Source organism: Streptopelia decaocto, assembly GCF_964273445.1.
Source record: "Streptopelia decaocto genome assembly, chromosome: 22".
Taxonomy (NCBI): domain Eukaryota; kingdom Metazoa; phylum Chordata; class Aves; order Columbiformes; family Columbidae; genus Streptopelia; species Streptopelia decaocto.
Window position 1 is genome coordinate 3,783,685 of NC_138677.1, and position 13,245 is coordinate 3,796,929.

Here is a 13,245-nt window from a genome sequence, read left to right on the forward strand (position 1 = left end):
GGTTTTGTCCAGCCGAGTTTTGGGCATCTCCTTGGGGACTTCAGCGAGGCGTCCGCATCTCCTGCCCTGAGCTACGGACCCTGGGAGCGCGGGCAGCCCGAGGAGAGCGTCTTCCACGGCTCCGTCGTGGGTTTAATGTTTTGAGTCGCGGTCCTGGTCTGCACGGGGGGTTCCGGACAGAGCCCCCGTGTCACCGCCGTGTTTCCCGGGGGGTTCCCGGGGCGAGGAGCCGCGGGCGCCAGAAGGAGAACGGAGCCGGGCGCGGAGCCGCTGCGAGTCCCGAGGCGGGCGGGCGGGCGCTAGGACCTGCGCGGCACCGCCCGAGGGTGGGACAGCCCCGCCCCCCTGCGAGTGCGCACACCCTCTGATAGCTCCGCCCCGCTCGGCAGCCAATCCGTGCTCTCCACATCGAGTTGCGTCACCGCAAGGGCCGCGCTCGCCGAAAGCCCCCGGCTCGGGGCTGCCCAGCACGTGCCTGCCCCGAGGGGCGCCCCGCGGCCGTGAGTGTCGCCGACCCGCGGCGCGGGCGGCCCGGAAGCGGCACCGGAGAGTCTGGGCGCGACCCCCCCCGGCCGGTCCCACCCGGTTCCCGGCGGGGTCCGCCCGCGCCCCTCCCACGGCGGGCCCGGCAGCGCGGCGGGCAGGCTCGGGCGGGCCCTGGCGGGCGGGCGGGCGCAGGCTGCGCGTATGAAGCAGCCCGCTCCGCCGGCCGCGCTGCCCCATGCGGTGCTGGAGCTGCCGGAGCCCCCGGAGCCCCCGGCGCTGAGCGGCCGCGGCGCCGCCGCCATGGGAGCGAGCGCGGGGGGCGCCGCGCTGCCCGAGCGCCTCCGCCTGCCCGAGCGCCTCCGCCTGCCCGTCTGCTTCCTGGGCGTGTTCTTCTGCTACTTCTACTACGGCATCCTGCAGGAGAGCATGTGAGCGGGGCGGGCGGGGCGCGCGGGGCCCCGCTCCCGCCGGTCTGACCGTGTCCCGCTCTTGCAGCACCCGCGGCCGCTACGGGGACGGCGCGCAGCAGGAGCGCTTCACGTTCGCGCTGACGCTCGTGTTCATACAGTGCGTGATCAACGCCGCGTTCGCCAAGATCCGTGAGTGGGGCTGCGGGTCTGACCCGCCGGGGCTGTCCCGGGGGCTCCTGGCGGCCGCTCCCGACCCCGCGCTTTGTGTTCCCCCCCCCGCGCAGTGATCCGCGTGTTCGACTCGGGCCGGGGGGATCGCACCCGCCGCTGGCTCTATGCCGCCTGCTCGCTCTCCTACCTGGGCGCCATGGTTTCCAGCAACTCGGCTCTGCAGTTCGTCAGCTACCCGACCCAGGTGGGGGCTGCGGGGGGGACAGCGTGGGGGGCTGCGGAGGGGACAGCACGGGGGGGACAGCGCGGGAGGGTGCGGGGGGGACAGCGCGGGAGGGTGCGGGGGGGACAGCGCGGGGGGCTGCGGGGGGGACAGCGCGGGGGGGACAGCGCGGGGGGCTGCGGGGGGGACAGCGCGGGGGGACAGCACGGGGGGGACAGCGCGGGAGGGTGCGGGGGGGACAGCGCGGGGGGCTGCGGAGGGGACAGCACGGGGGGGACAGCGCGGGAGGGTGCGGGGGGGACAGCGCGGGGGGCTGCAGGGGGGACAGCGCGGGGGCTCCGGGGGGACAGCGGGGGCTTGCGGGGGGACAGCTGTGCCCTTTGCTCAATACGGGCTCTGCGCTGAGGGAGCTCGAGCTGCGGAAGGAGCAGCCGGTGATAATTATCAGGAGGGGAAATTGCACAGAGGGAAGCTGGTTTTCCCACTTTCCACAAGTGCCTTTCTGGGGCTTTTTCGCTGTTTCAGCCCGCGCTGCGTGTGGGGAGGGGTCAGGGAGCTCAGTCTGCTCTGGAAAGGGAAGAGCAGCCCTGAGAAATGACTGAGGTTTGGTGCTAGCACTGGCTCGAGAGGATTTCTGAAACCTTCGCCCCAGGGTGGGGATTTTTGTCTTTGTTCCCGTAGTCCCTGGTGTTACAGGAGGGCGCTCTGACCCCGTACGGCGTGTTGCTGTGACCTCTCCCGTTGCAGGCAGGCAACGGTGCGTGATAGTTAATGCCATTTTTCCTTTATAGGTCCTAGGGAAATCCTGCAAGCCCATCCCAGGTATGCACTTTTCACATTTCTCGTGTGGATTTCCCGTGTCCTCCGGGAGCTCGGCAGTCAGGATGCTGCCTCCGTGCTGCCCCGGGACGTGCCGCTGGGGTTTTATCTGCCTGTTGTTCTGTTGAGCCGAGTTAAAATCCCCAGAGAGGCTCTTGGGGGTGGTTGGTGATGTTGCCTCTTTACAGTCATGCTCTTGGGAGTGACGCTGCTGCGGAAGAAGTATCCGCCGGCCAAGTACCTCTGCGTGCTCTTGATCGTGGCCGGCGTGGCCCTGTTCCTATACAAGCCCAAAAAAGGGGCTGGGAGCGAGGACCACGTCTTTGGCTATGGAGAACTGCTCCTGGTGAGTCCCGGGCGGGGAGGAACCTGCAGCTCCAGCGCAGATAAGCCCGTGTCCTTTGTACCCCCTCACGCCTGAAAGCCGGCGCGGAAACGCTGCCGTGGGAGGACACGGGTGAGGTTGGCGCCTGAGCGCACCCGTGTCCCTCTTAGCGTCTGTTTGGAGGCCATGTAATCACTATTGAACGGCTGGTTGGGATGTAAAAAAAGGAGGGGAACGCTCAAGACTTTTTTCCCTGCAGAGAAGGCACAAAGAATGAAGGTTTTCTGTGCTTTCTCTGGTCTCTGTCTCGTCTCAGCTGCTGTCCCTGACGCTGGACGGGCTGACCGGCGTGTCACAGGATCACATGAGAGCTCACTACCAGACAGGCTCCAACCACATGATGCTGAACGTTAATCTCTGGTCCACCCTGTTCCTGGGCGCTGGTAAGGGACACTGTGCGAAACCCACGGCCTCCGCACCCAGAGACACTCCAGGGGAAGAGACAGCATGTCCTGCTCCACAAAAAGGGCCTGGAACGCATTTTGCAAATGGCTTTTTGTTCGGGTTGTCTGTTTGCACGTGAAACGTGGTTGTTGTGTGCAGCTCACCTGGTGACGCTGCGCAGGGACAGCAGCAGCGCGGCTCCACCGTGTCTGCCCGGGCTCTGCTGCCACCGGAGCAGCAAACCGCACCGGCGGGCTTTCCACCGCGTTAAGGAACAGCTCTGCCAATTACAGAATCACAGAATCACAGAATTGACGGGGTTGGAAAAGACCTCAGAGATCATCGAGTCCAACCCTTGGCCCACCTCTAGTCCATTTATTAGATCATGGCACTAAGTGCCATGTCCAATCTGAGTTTAAAAACCTCCAGGGACAGTGAGTCCACCACCTCCCTGGGCAGCCATTCCAATGCCTGACCACTCTCTCTGTAAAGAATTTCTTTCTAATATCCAGCCTAAATTTCCCCTGGCAGAGTTTAAGCCCATGCCCCCTTGTCCTATTGCTGACTGCCTGGGAGAAGAGACCAGGTTGTGCTGCGGGAGCTCCGGGGGGTTCGGGGCTCCAGCCCCTCGTTCTGTGAGTGGGACCGGGACTGTTTTGTCAGAATTGGATCTGCGGTTAACAGTTGCTGCTTTCATTAATTATCTAGGAAGGTGGCCACTTTTTCTCCTGGTTGTTCTCCACTGTGTGGAATTCAGTCTTTGCTTTTAGCAGCTCCTGTTGGGTGACGAGCAGGAACTGAAATGATCGGTGGGCTGCTGGGGCTGCCTCTGGGTGCTGAATCCGCGTGTTCCATTCTGCCCCTTTTCCAGGGATCCTGTTTACCGGAGAGCTCTGGGAGTTCCTGCGCTTCACGGAACGTCACCCTGGTGTCATCTCCAACATCCTGCTGTTCGGCCTGACGAGCGCGCTGGGGCAGGTAAGTGCAAGGCCCTCGTGCTGCAGCCTTCGCTGCTTGTGTTTGCTCAGCAGGGAGACCGCAAAGTGCGTGTGCAAAGAGTCGGGATTTGAAATAAGATTCTTTTTGGCTCTGGCTCAATGGCTTTTCACCTGGAAACATGATCCGTGTTGTACTTTCTCCAGTCAGAGTGACGGAAGGCGTCTGTGTTTTCACAGAGTTTTATTTTCATGACCGTGGTGTACTTCGGACCTCTGACCTGTTCCATCATCACCACAACCCGCAAGTTCTTCACCATTTTAGCGTCCGTCATCCTGTTTGCCAACCCCATCAGTCCGATGCAGTGGGTGGGGACAGTCCTGGTGTTCCTGGGTGAGTCTGGGAAGCAAATACTTTATTTAAAGATGCCGTGCAGTGAGGGGAGAGCCAGGAAACCGGTCAGAGACCCCTCACGTACGGGAGCAATCTTGCAGAGCGTGTCAGTGCCTCCCCAGCGCAGGAAAGGGGAACGGGACTTCTAGCACGTTTATTAGGTCTCTAGTTGGTGCTGTTAAGTCCATTCTTGGTGAAGTTCTTTGCGTTATATTTGAAGAACGTGAGGAAGTTCTCTGTGCACATGGATTGTTGTGTCTCTTCGCAGGCCTGGGACTCGATGCCAAATTTGGAAAGGGAGTAAAGAAGACTTCACATTGAGGAAATGGCTGATCTCTGCAGTTGGAATGAACTTTTAATTTATTGTCTTGTACCTCAAAATCTGATATGAAACTGGACTCAGGATAGGTAATCAGAAGAGGAGTGTTTGGATTTTTTTTGTTTTGTTTTAGTTTTTTATTCAAAATTGTCTTAAAAGTGTAATACTTTAGTTCTAACTGTAATTAAGCTTTTTTTTCTGTAATCAAAGCTGCGTTACTAGATCCCAGCAGCAGGATGGAATTCTTGCCTTAACAGGAAAAAAACCTTCATATCTTTATTAAAGAAAAAGTGACACACCGAGATGCGTTACGTCCTTCGCCCGAGCCCTTCGGAAACACAAGCAGCTCCTGGTGTATGTAAAGGTTTACGGCAAAGCTGCTTAACTAGTGGGGGCCAGATTAATTCTCTGGCTGATGAAGGAACAGGAGCCTCTGCTGCCCAGACCCTGCCAGGGTTGTGTGACGGCGGGTTCTAAACGTGGAATGGGCCCTGGTTAATCACGGGAGGAGGTTCTGTCATATCGATGCCTTCATGGCTGGAGGGCAGGATCTCCACAGAGCAAACTCTCCCACCACCGCGGGTTCCCACCAGCTGCTCGGTGGCTCCGGCCTCATCCTCCAGACAGGCTCTTTGTCCCTTTCCCGAACGGCTGCTCTGAGTCCCTCTCTCTCCATCCCTGGCTTCCCCCGCCCCTCCAGTGGCTCTTGCAACTTTTTTTGGCCTCAAATTTGGCTTCAGTTTAATCTGTTTTACTATCCTATAGTTCTACACAAACAACATGCTTCTTGGAAATATAAACCCGAGGCTATTAAAGCATTTATCTCTGGCACCTTTGCCTCTTTGTTAACTTACATTGTCTTAAAGGTCAAGTGATAAGTAGCAAACAAACACGTTCTCAGTAGCAGAGAACCCTGAAGCGTAAGCGGCTGTGATTTGACTCGGTGCTGCCCATGGACACGGACAGTCGGGCTGCCCCGGTGACTGTGGCGCTTCCCAGGGCCTCAAAGGTAATTAATACTATTTCAGTTTTATAAAAGGGAGCAGAGAAATTGCATGACTTGTTCATGAACACTGGCAGAGATAAGAATTCATTATCTTTGGTGTGAGTTAATCATAAAACCACATTTCCTTTATGTTTCTAGGACTTGTGCTTCTCATAGCACTATCCTAAATTTAACCAGTTCTCAAACTCAGCAACCAAAAGCAGCAAAAAGATTGTAGGTGAGCTCTCAGTTCTGTTAGTCTTGCAGGCTTGTTTTCCCTTCTCTAGAATTAGTAATCTGGTGTAGGAATGGACCCAGCTCCTGTGTCACTGTGCAAATACAAACACCTGACAAATGCTTTAGAAACCACCCCCTCAATCATCCGCTTCCTCGTGATAATCTTGGAATTTCTGTTCGAACACGTCGTCTGTTAAGAATATTTGAGTCACTGCTGTTACAAGCCACTACTCTATTCTAGAGCGTGTGCTTCAAATCAAAGGGAAATCGTGCTATTTGGATTCCACAGAAGCAGAATTGCTCCTTAGCAATAATTCTACACTGACTAAAAGCTCTTGAGAAAGTCTGTGATCAGAAATGGAGGGAGTGAGACAGCGGGAGCCCATCTGCACCGTGTTCTCAGCCTGCCAGCGGTGATCTCCTTTGCATTTACAGCATCTCAACCCAAATTGCGTCTTGTGCATACATGCCAGGAAGGCCGCTCCGCTGGGGCTCAGAATTCTTCCTTTTGCTCCCAGTGGAGCTGCAGCTTTAGGAGAGATCATATCTTAAAAAAGACCTTGTTAATTCTTAACCGTTGAAAAGAAGCCAACACAGTTGGAAGGGAGCTCAGCTCTGTCCCTGCCCCTCTGCAGCAGCCTGGACCAGCAGAAAGAGTGAAGCTGGGAGCTTCCTGGAGTCTGTTTTCTAAGCCAAGATCTGTCTTCACCAATATCGTCAACTTGTCTGTATTCAGAGCATAGGTTTAAACATCAGTCTGCCAAGAAGAAAAAAAATAAAGGAGATTTTCTCTCTCCTGATTGCTGCCGGCTCCCTTGACCCACTTTAGCTCTAAAGCCTATTGCTGGTCTTGCTCCAGCTCGGGTCTTGCTGCACCTCTGACTCTTCGTCAGTAAGAATTTCTTAAAACAAAGGCAGCTCTTGTACCTGCGTGGAGTGGGAACCCACGTGTTTCCCTGGGCAGCGTGCTGTCCTCTTGACCTCCTGCCCTGCGACGCCCTGGAGGAGGCTACAGGAGCAACTCAAGAAGCTGTTTGCAAATCAGCACTGCCACAAAGCAGGTCCCCAGCCCTGGGCTGCCAAGAGCACAGTAACTCCTCTGCCTGCTGACAGGCTGGTTACCATACTGTCCAAAATGAAGTGTTTCAAGTGTAAAACGTCACCCTTCGCAGCCAAGAGGGTGATGCTTTGGACACGTGCTGTCAGTTTGAGTTGGGGTGACTTGCTCCGAGTTACTGCAGGGAACACTCGTGGGTCGCTGCGTCCTGGGCAGGCGAGATGGGTCTTTGAGTGCAAGAAGAAATCAGTTGAGGAGGAGGTGAGTGGAAGAGCCTCAGACAAAGCCCTGCAAGAGCAAAACGTGACAGTCGGGCTGAGAAGTTACAAAGAGATTCCATCTTCTCTTCTACATTTGTTGGCTCTAGAGCCCCAACCCCGGGTGTGTTTATGACTCGGCCAGTCACCAGCAGGGGGAACTCTTGTTTCAATCATTTTCAATAAATACCAGGAGAAAAACAACAAAAAAGCAGTTCCTGTTTAATTAGCAAGATAACCGTACTTCCAGAGTCTTCGTGCTTACAGGAGGAACACAAGGTGGAAATCAAGGTCTTGCACCATTTTTATTCTGCTTCAGTTCTTTCTGACTGTCAGCAGAGACTCCATTGATGCTAAGCCGTTAGCAGCTTTAAGACGATCACTGTCTCCTCTGCAGAATGGCTCCATTGCAAATGGCACGAGTATAAATATGTGCACACCTGCCTGTGCTCTCGTACCACCAACAGCTGCTTCCCCGCAGCAGCAGCCACTGGCATCAGCCGGTGTTTTTAGAGACATCTCTGCCAGGATCCTCCTCAGAACCTTGTCAGTTCCTGGCGGACCCGGGGAGGTGAGAAGAGTCGCGCACGTACTGAGAACAAACAGCAGACACTGCTGCGGTGTTTGTGCCCTTGGCCTCCAGGAGGAACTCGCTGATGTATCAGCTTAGAAAGGTGAAGTTTGATTTCGTGACTGAGCCTTGGCATCCGCAGGGAGGAACTTGGCAGCTGTGTTGCTTTTCCTTTCATCTGCCTCTTTTTAACGAGTTCCTTCTGCAACTCCAGCAGCAGAAGTTTAAAAAAACCCAAATGTTTGGAGAGCACATAGGATAAGGTGTACGGTACTGCGTGTGTATATTTTGTAGAGCTGGATATAATTGTCTAACGCTGACACTTTCCTGGTTACAGGTCGGTAAAGGCTCTTGCTCAGATGACAACAGTTTTCAGGGATAAGGAAGTTATTGTTGCCGCTTTGAAATAATGAGTTGCCAGTCTTGAAGGTACCACTTAAAAAAACCAACCCTAATGGTCGTTCTTCAAGAGCGACTGTGATTTATTGCTGTGCCACTCAGTGAGGCGTTGGTGGTTACTTGAGCTTATGCTGCAGGATCCTGCACAGTCTTGCAAAGGAAATGGGAATTCCTGTCAGAATCCATGGACTTGAAAAGCACGAGAGAATCAAAATAGCACCCTGGGAAAACACATGCGAGCTTGAGAGTCCCACTCCGGCATGCTGTGAGTTTATTCTGACCAGTAGCAGCAAGTTTGTGAGAGCTGTGGAACATCAAACAACTTTGTCTCCTTAGGGAATCGAGTTAAAGATAATGCGATCGTACAATGAAAGACTGCAGCACACAGACCTGTACAACAGGGCCAAAATACTGCATGGACAACCCTCCTTTTGGCTGGTCCTCATGGCTCCTGAATCTTGGCTTTGAAATTGCTGTTCTAGAAAACAATTTTCCCTGCAATAACTGAGTGCATCTTCAAATGAAATTAAACATCTGCATACTCATTAGTGCTATTTTGGTTGCAGTAACTTAATGCCCTAATAGTCACTGCAGGACATGGCTAATGAGAAGGCAGAAACAACTGATGAGCTCCACGTTAAGCTCTGCAGTTCTGTAAGAATGTTCTGGAGTAGCAATATTTAAGTCATGATACTTGCTACAATTTGTGCAATCAATTACATATTGACAGCTAACACTAAACTTTATAACTGTGTTGAAAGCACAAATTGAGAGAGCTCTCCTCTTTTGCACCAGCTTTCAAAACCAGGACAAGACTAAACTGTCATCTGGTTACAAATCCCAGTGCGAAGTACTTGAAAATAATCTGTTTGTGGATACCTTAAAAATCCTGCCTTGTCCTTAGCTGCTGCTACTCTTTGCAAGGTCCAGACTGCAAGTGCTCTGCTGTGTTTGTCCTTTACTACATCACTTCTCTTCATCATTCCCCACCTTCTTACTTGATTTACTGCCTCTTTTATTTTTCTTCAGCTGTTTGAGCCCTTTATGCTCATTCAAACTTTCACGCTCTGTTATACAGAGTGGATCTTCTCCTCGATTTTCAAGTCTTTTGTCTGATTATCTCTCTGTACCTGTGGAAGGGGAGAACAGCAGCGATAAAGCCCTTCAGCCTCAGTTGCAGTCCGTTCCCACTTCTCCATGGAGGAAGATGCTGCGATAGCACTGACGCTTAATTCTTGTTTGTGGAGCAAAGCTGGTCTGAATCACTGGGAGGACTCTGGACACTGTTGTGAGCTCCTCTGCTCCGCAGGTGCCGGCAGAGTTAACAGCGTCTTGCAGAAAGGGAAATAATTTCACAGACCATTAGGGCTGGTGGGAAGCAGCAGGATCAGGTTTTAATGAATACAGGATCAAAAGCATCTTAAAGCAAACCAGTGCCGAAAACAAGAGCAGGCTCATCAGGGAAGACAGGAGACGCTTCTAACGAGAAACAAGGCACCAACTCAAAGACATTAGGGAGCCACTTTCTCACAATAGCGCATTTTAAAGTATAATTTCCCCTTCTAAAAAAATTAGCTTTGATACTTTTCCAATACCTGTAAAAATAGCGCTATGAACAGATTCCCTGCAATTAAAATCTCCAAGTCAGAGTTTTTCCAAAGGAGGTCAAGATTTTTTAAACAATGTTTGTTTTCTCACAAGTAAAAGCGGTTTTTAATCACGGCAACAATGACGCAGTTATCTTACAGTATTTTGAAGTCAGGAAAGCAAATTCTGACAAGAATGATGTTTTGTACTGAATTTAACGCTGTATGTACGGGGTGGCTGTGCTACAGCGACTTTCCCCTCTTGTCTCCAAGGGACAGAGGTGCCGTGGGACCTGCAGGTGAGAAAGCAGGAGCTGGTGTGACATACCCTCCTACTCCATGCAACACTGGAGATTGTTTATAGTGAAGGAAAAGCGAGGGCACTGGGCTCTGTCCAGCTCAGCACTTGCTATTCTGTTGCAAATTAAATGTTGAGGAACAGGAGTGCAAAAGTTCCCAGTCTCCAGTCCTGGAGGATGCTCAGCTCCCGTGGTTCAAAGCAGCCAGCACCTCGGAGCGTTTCCTTCTATCACAACCCGGATCAGCACTCGTGTCCTCTGCTGCTCGGTGCTGCCAAAGCTCCTCGGACCAGAGCAATCGGAAATAACGAGGGCTCCGCACTGGGTGAGAGCACGAGGGGTTTGGCCTGGGTTAGACGATGGAGAGACCCCGCAGAGGTCAGGCTGGAGCAATAACCTCTTAGATGCTAGATTTTTAATCGGCTGTGACACAAATGTTGCTATTTCACAACGAAACCATAAAAGCCTATCATATCAAGATTCTTTTTTGGTCTTAAAACTAATGAACAGTATCCATATCCTCAAGCCACGCAACGATTCCACGACTGATTTTGAATATACCACAGCGTTCGTTTTGCATCACAGATGGAAAGCGAGTTCCGTAGCTGTCTCCCTGGGAAAGGAGAGGTGAATCGAGCAGCTTGCCATGTTTGTGTGACTGTTGCATATATAAAAGCCTCATTAAGTCTCCCCAGTGATTGGAGATGGGTTTTGTTTAGAATGGTTTTGTTTGTTTTGGTAACAAAGATGGCAAATACAGGAAATAATTAAATAACTGTGTTTTCATACTCTCCTGATCATCAGGAGCCTGTATGAGATTTTAATTAGTGCTGCATTTTCAATAACTCTGTATCCGTACGTGTTGCAGATTCTTTCCTGGATAACAGGGAGATAATTAAGAGAATCCTGTTTTTCACTCTCTCACTAAAGGGATGGCTGATATATTTAATCATGATGTAGAAATGCTGGCAGCTTTCTCTGAGTTCAGCCTCTCTCTAATTACATTTCTAGATTTTTAGTAAATTGAAAGGGAAAATGTAGGAACAAAATAATTAAAACCAAAGAGGAAGTGAATATTAAAAAGCAGGAGCTATTTAAAATTCTTGCACACAACTCTTTCATGGACATCAGTTTAATCAGCTTCACCTAAAATATATATATGCAAAAGTAACACCTCCAAACGCACCTGTACACGAGCATTTACTGGTTCTTCTCGTGCAGAAAAGAACACCTGTCTTGTATCGCTTGGGTGATGCCGAGAATTGTACCCCAAGTGAATGCAGCTGAGAATTCAGTGTTCTCACGTGCACACAGTGTCAGCGTGTCCCCACGCACGTTTTCAAGGCTCAAGCAGCACCCACACCTGGGAATTGTCCAGTCATTTTATTACAGGCGTGTATTAAAGACAGAGACTGAAGAGTGACGGTATTTCACCTCTACCTGCCACCGAGGAGGACAGAACTGACCCTAAATAATTTCTTCATATGGAGGAGAGGTGCAATTCGATCCTCATTTGCACAGATACCCAATTTAATTTTCCGCTTCCTGGGAACAAGAGAATTTCGATCAGAATGCCAGAAGATGTAGAAGAGGCTCAGTGACACGTGGTTGCTGTTGAATCACATTTCAGGTGGTTCTCCCCAGAAACCCCTGCATCCCGAGCTCCAATGCAGGAGCTCTTTGTTTTCTCTAAAGCTGGTGCTGGGATTTCCTTTTGTGCTTCAACCATAAGAGGATAAATACATTAGTAAAAATCCACAGTTTATGTTGAGAATATAAAGTCCGGGGCAATGGAAAGGGTGTGAAAATAAGTTTCTAGGAGAAATGTGTAGCCAGAACAGGAATGCGAATACCAGCTCCGTGCTTCCCGAGAGGCGGGTTTATGGCATTTCTTCATTACAATGCAGCATTACCTGCTGTTTTGTCACCACGGGCAGCAGTTTGTGAAATGGAGGAATGAAGCAGGGTCCAAGGATTGGTCATGACTTGGATGAGAGACTTGCCAAGAAAACCCAGGACACTGCAGAAAGCGCCAGAACCAGGCAATGCTCCCTGAGGCGGTGTGGCAGCCCAGTGTGCAGGGCCAACCTTCATCTCAGAGAAGGAGAGCTGAGATAAAAACACTTCGAATCTTTCATTTAAATACGCGTAGCTGTGATATGTAACCTGGCTGATTTGGTTAACAGGGTGCTCTATAATTGTGTTAATTCACTATAACATGAGGCTGAAACTGGAAAGAAAGACTAGCTCTGGATAAACTCTATAAACATTTAAGTAATTAAGGATTGCTAACAATGACAATTTTGCTTCCTCTGGTTGCAAGCCATTACAAATGAGCAGCCCCACATGACAGGATAATTTGGGTTGAAGGGCTCACAGCAGGGTCACCCGCCAGGTCTGACAGGGGCTTTATTTAATCAGCCTTAAACTCCAGGAGAGACTGCAGAGTCTGGGCAGCCTGTGCAAACACTCCTCTGTGCTCACGACGGAAAAATGTCCTCTATCCAGTATCAATCCCACATTTTTACTGTTGTTTCTCATTCCTTTCATGTTCCGCTATGAAATGCCTGGCGCCGGCTGCTGCTGCGGGTCCTGGAAGGTCCGTAAGCTGTTGATCTACACACCTGAATGGCGGGCATAGAGCACGTTCTCTTCATAATCCTTTTCTCAAACAGTGAAGGTAAGAAATTCTCGTGGTGCTCAGTGTGGGGAGTTGTTCTTCACGAGCACGGGTGACACACACACTGAGGCGAGAGAAGGGGAAAGAACTTCGTATATTCACCACACAACAGCAAGTCCAGCCCTCAAAGGAACGGGGGCGGGGGGGGAAGAGGAAACCGAGCCACAGCGCAGCAGAAACGCACGCTCTCCCACTCTAACGCTGCCCCCTTGGGCGAAGGGGTTTAACACGAACAGCAGCCCCAGCGCGGGGCTGGGCGGGTGTCACCTCCCGGTGTCCCCCCCCGGTGTCCCCTCGGGCTGCCGGTTCCTCACAGAGCCGCGCGGAGAGCGGGCTGCGCGCGCCGCCCCACGCCCTCCCCGCCTCTTCCCCGCGCATGCGCAGCGCGCTGCCCGCCGGCTGCGGGGCCGGAGAGCCGGGGGAACCGGGGCCTGCACAGGGGCGGGGGAAGGCAGTGTCGTCGCCGCCCCGCCCCGCCCCCCGCCCCGTTTGCCTTGGCGAGGTGTCTGTGAGGCAGCTCTGTGCCTGCCGGGGAGTGAGAGACCCGCGGGGACCGGCCCGGCCCCGCTGTGGCGGTGCGAGCGGCACTGCGGCGGGGGCAGGTTCTTGCCAAATAGTGAGCTACTGCGCTGGAGGGGACGGCGGGGC

General features: G+C 52.5%; 1 protein-coding gene across 1 annotated transcript; it reads left to right on the plus strand.

Annotated features, from left to right (window-relative positions):
• The first annotated feature begins 484 nt into the window (after positions 1 to 484).
• On the plus strand, positions 485 to 4,828 carry SLC35B1 (solute carrier family 35 member B1). The gene is made up of 9 exons (XM_082071062.1): positions 485 to 914; positions 982 to 1,085; positions 1,181 to 1,311; positions 2,082 to 2,112; positions 2,298 to 2,455; positions 2,751 to 2,877; positions 3,750 to 3,856; positions 4,054 to 4,207; positions 4,476 to 4,828. Exons 1-9 carry the CDS (start codon positions 688 to 690, stop codon positions 4,526 to 4,528), a joined length of 1,092 nt encoding a protein of 363 aa, XP_081927188.1. The 5' UTR covers positions 485 to 687; the 3' UTR covers positions 4,529 to 4,828.
• The last annotated feature ends 8,417 nt before the right edge of the window (positions 4,829 to 13,245 follow it).

Bases quoted from the DNA above. Each gene is read 5' to 3' on its own strand.
- SLC35B1 (XM_082071062.1), top strand. From the start codon at position 688: ATGAAGCAGCCCGCTCCGCCGGCCGCGCTGCCCCATGCGGTGCTGGAG. The intron at 2,878-3,749 runs GTAAGGGACACT...CCCCTTTTCCAG, and splicing joins CACCCTGTTCCTGGGCGCTG to GGATCCTGTTTACCGGAGAG. The intron at 3,857-4,053 runs GTAAGTGCAAGG...GTGTTTTCACAG, and splicing joins TGACGAGCGCGCTGGGGCAG to AGTTTTATTTTCATGACCGT.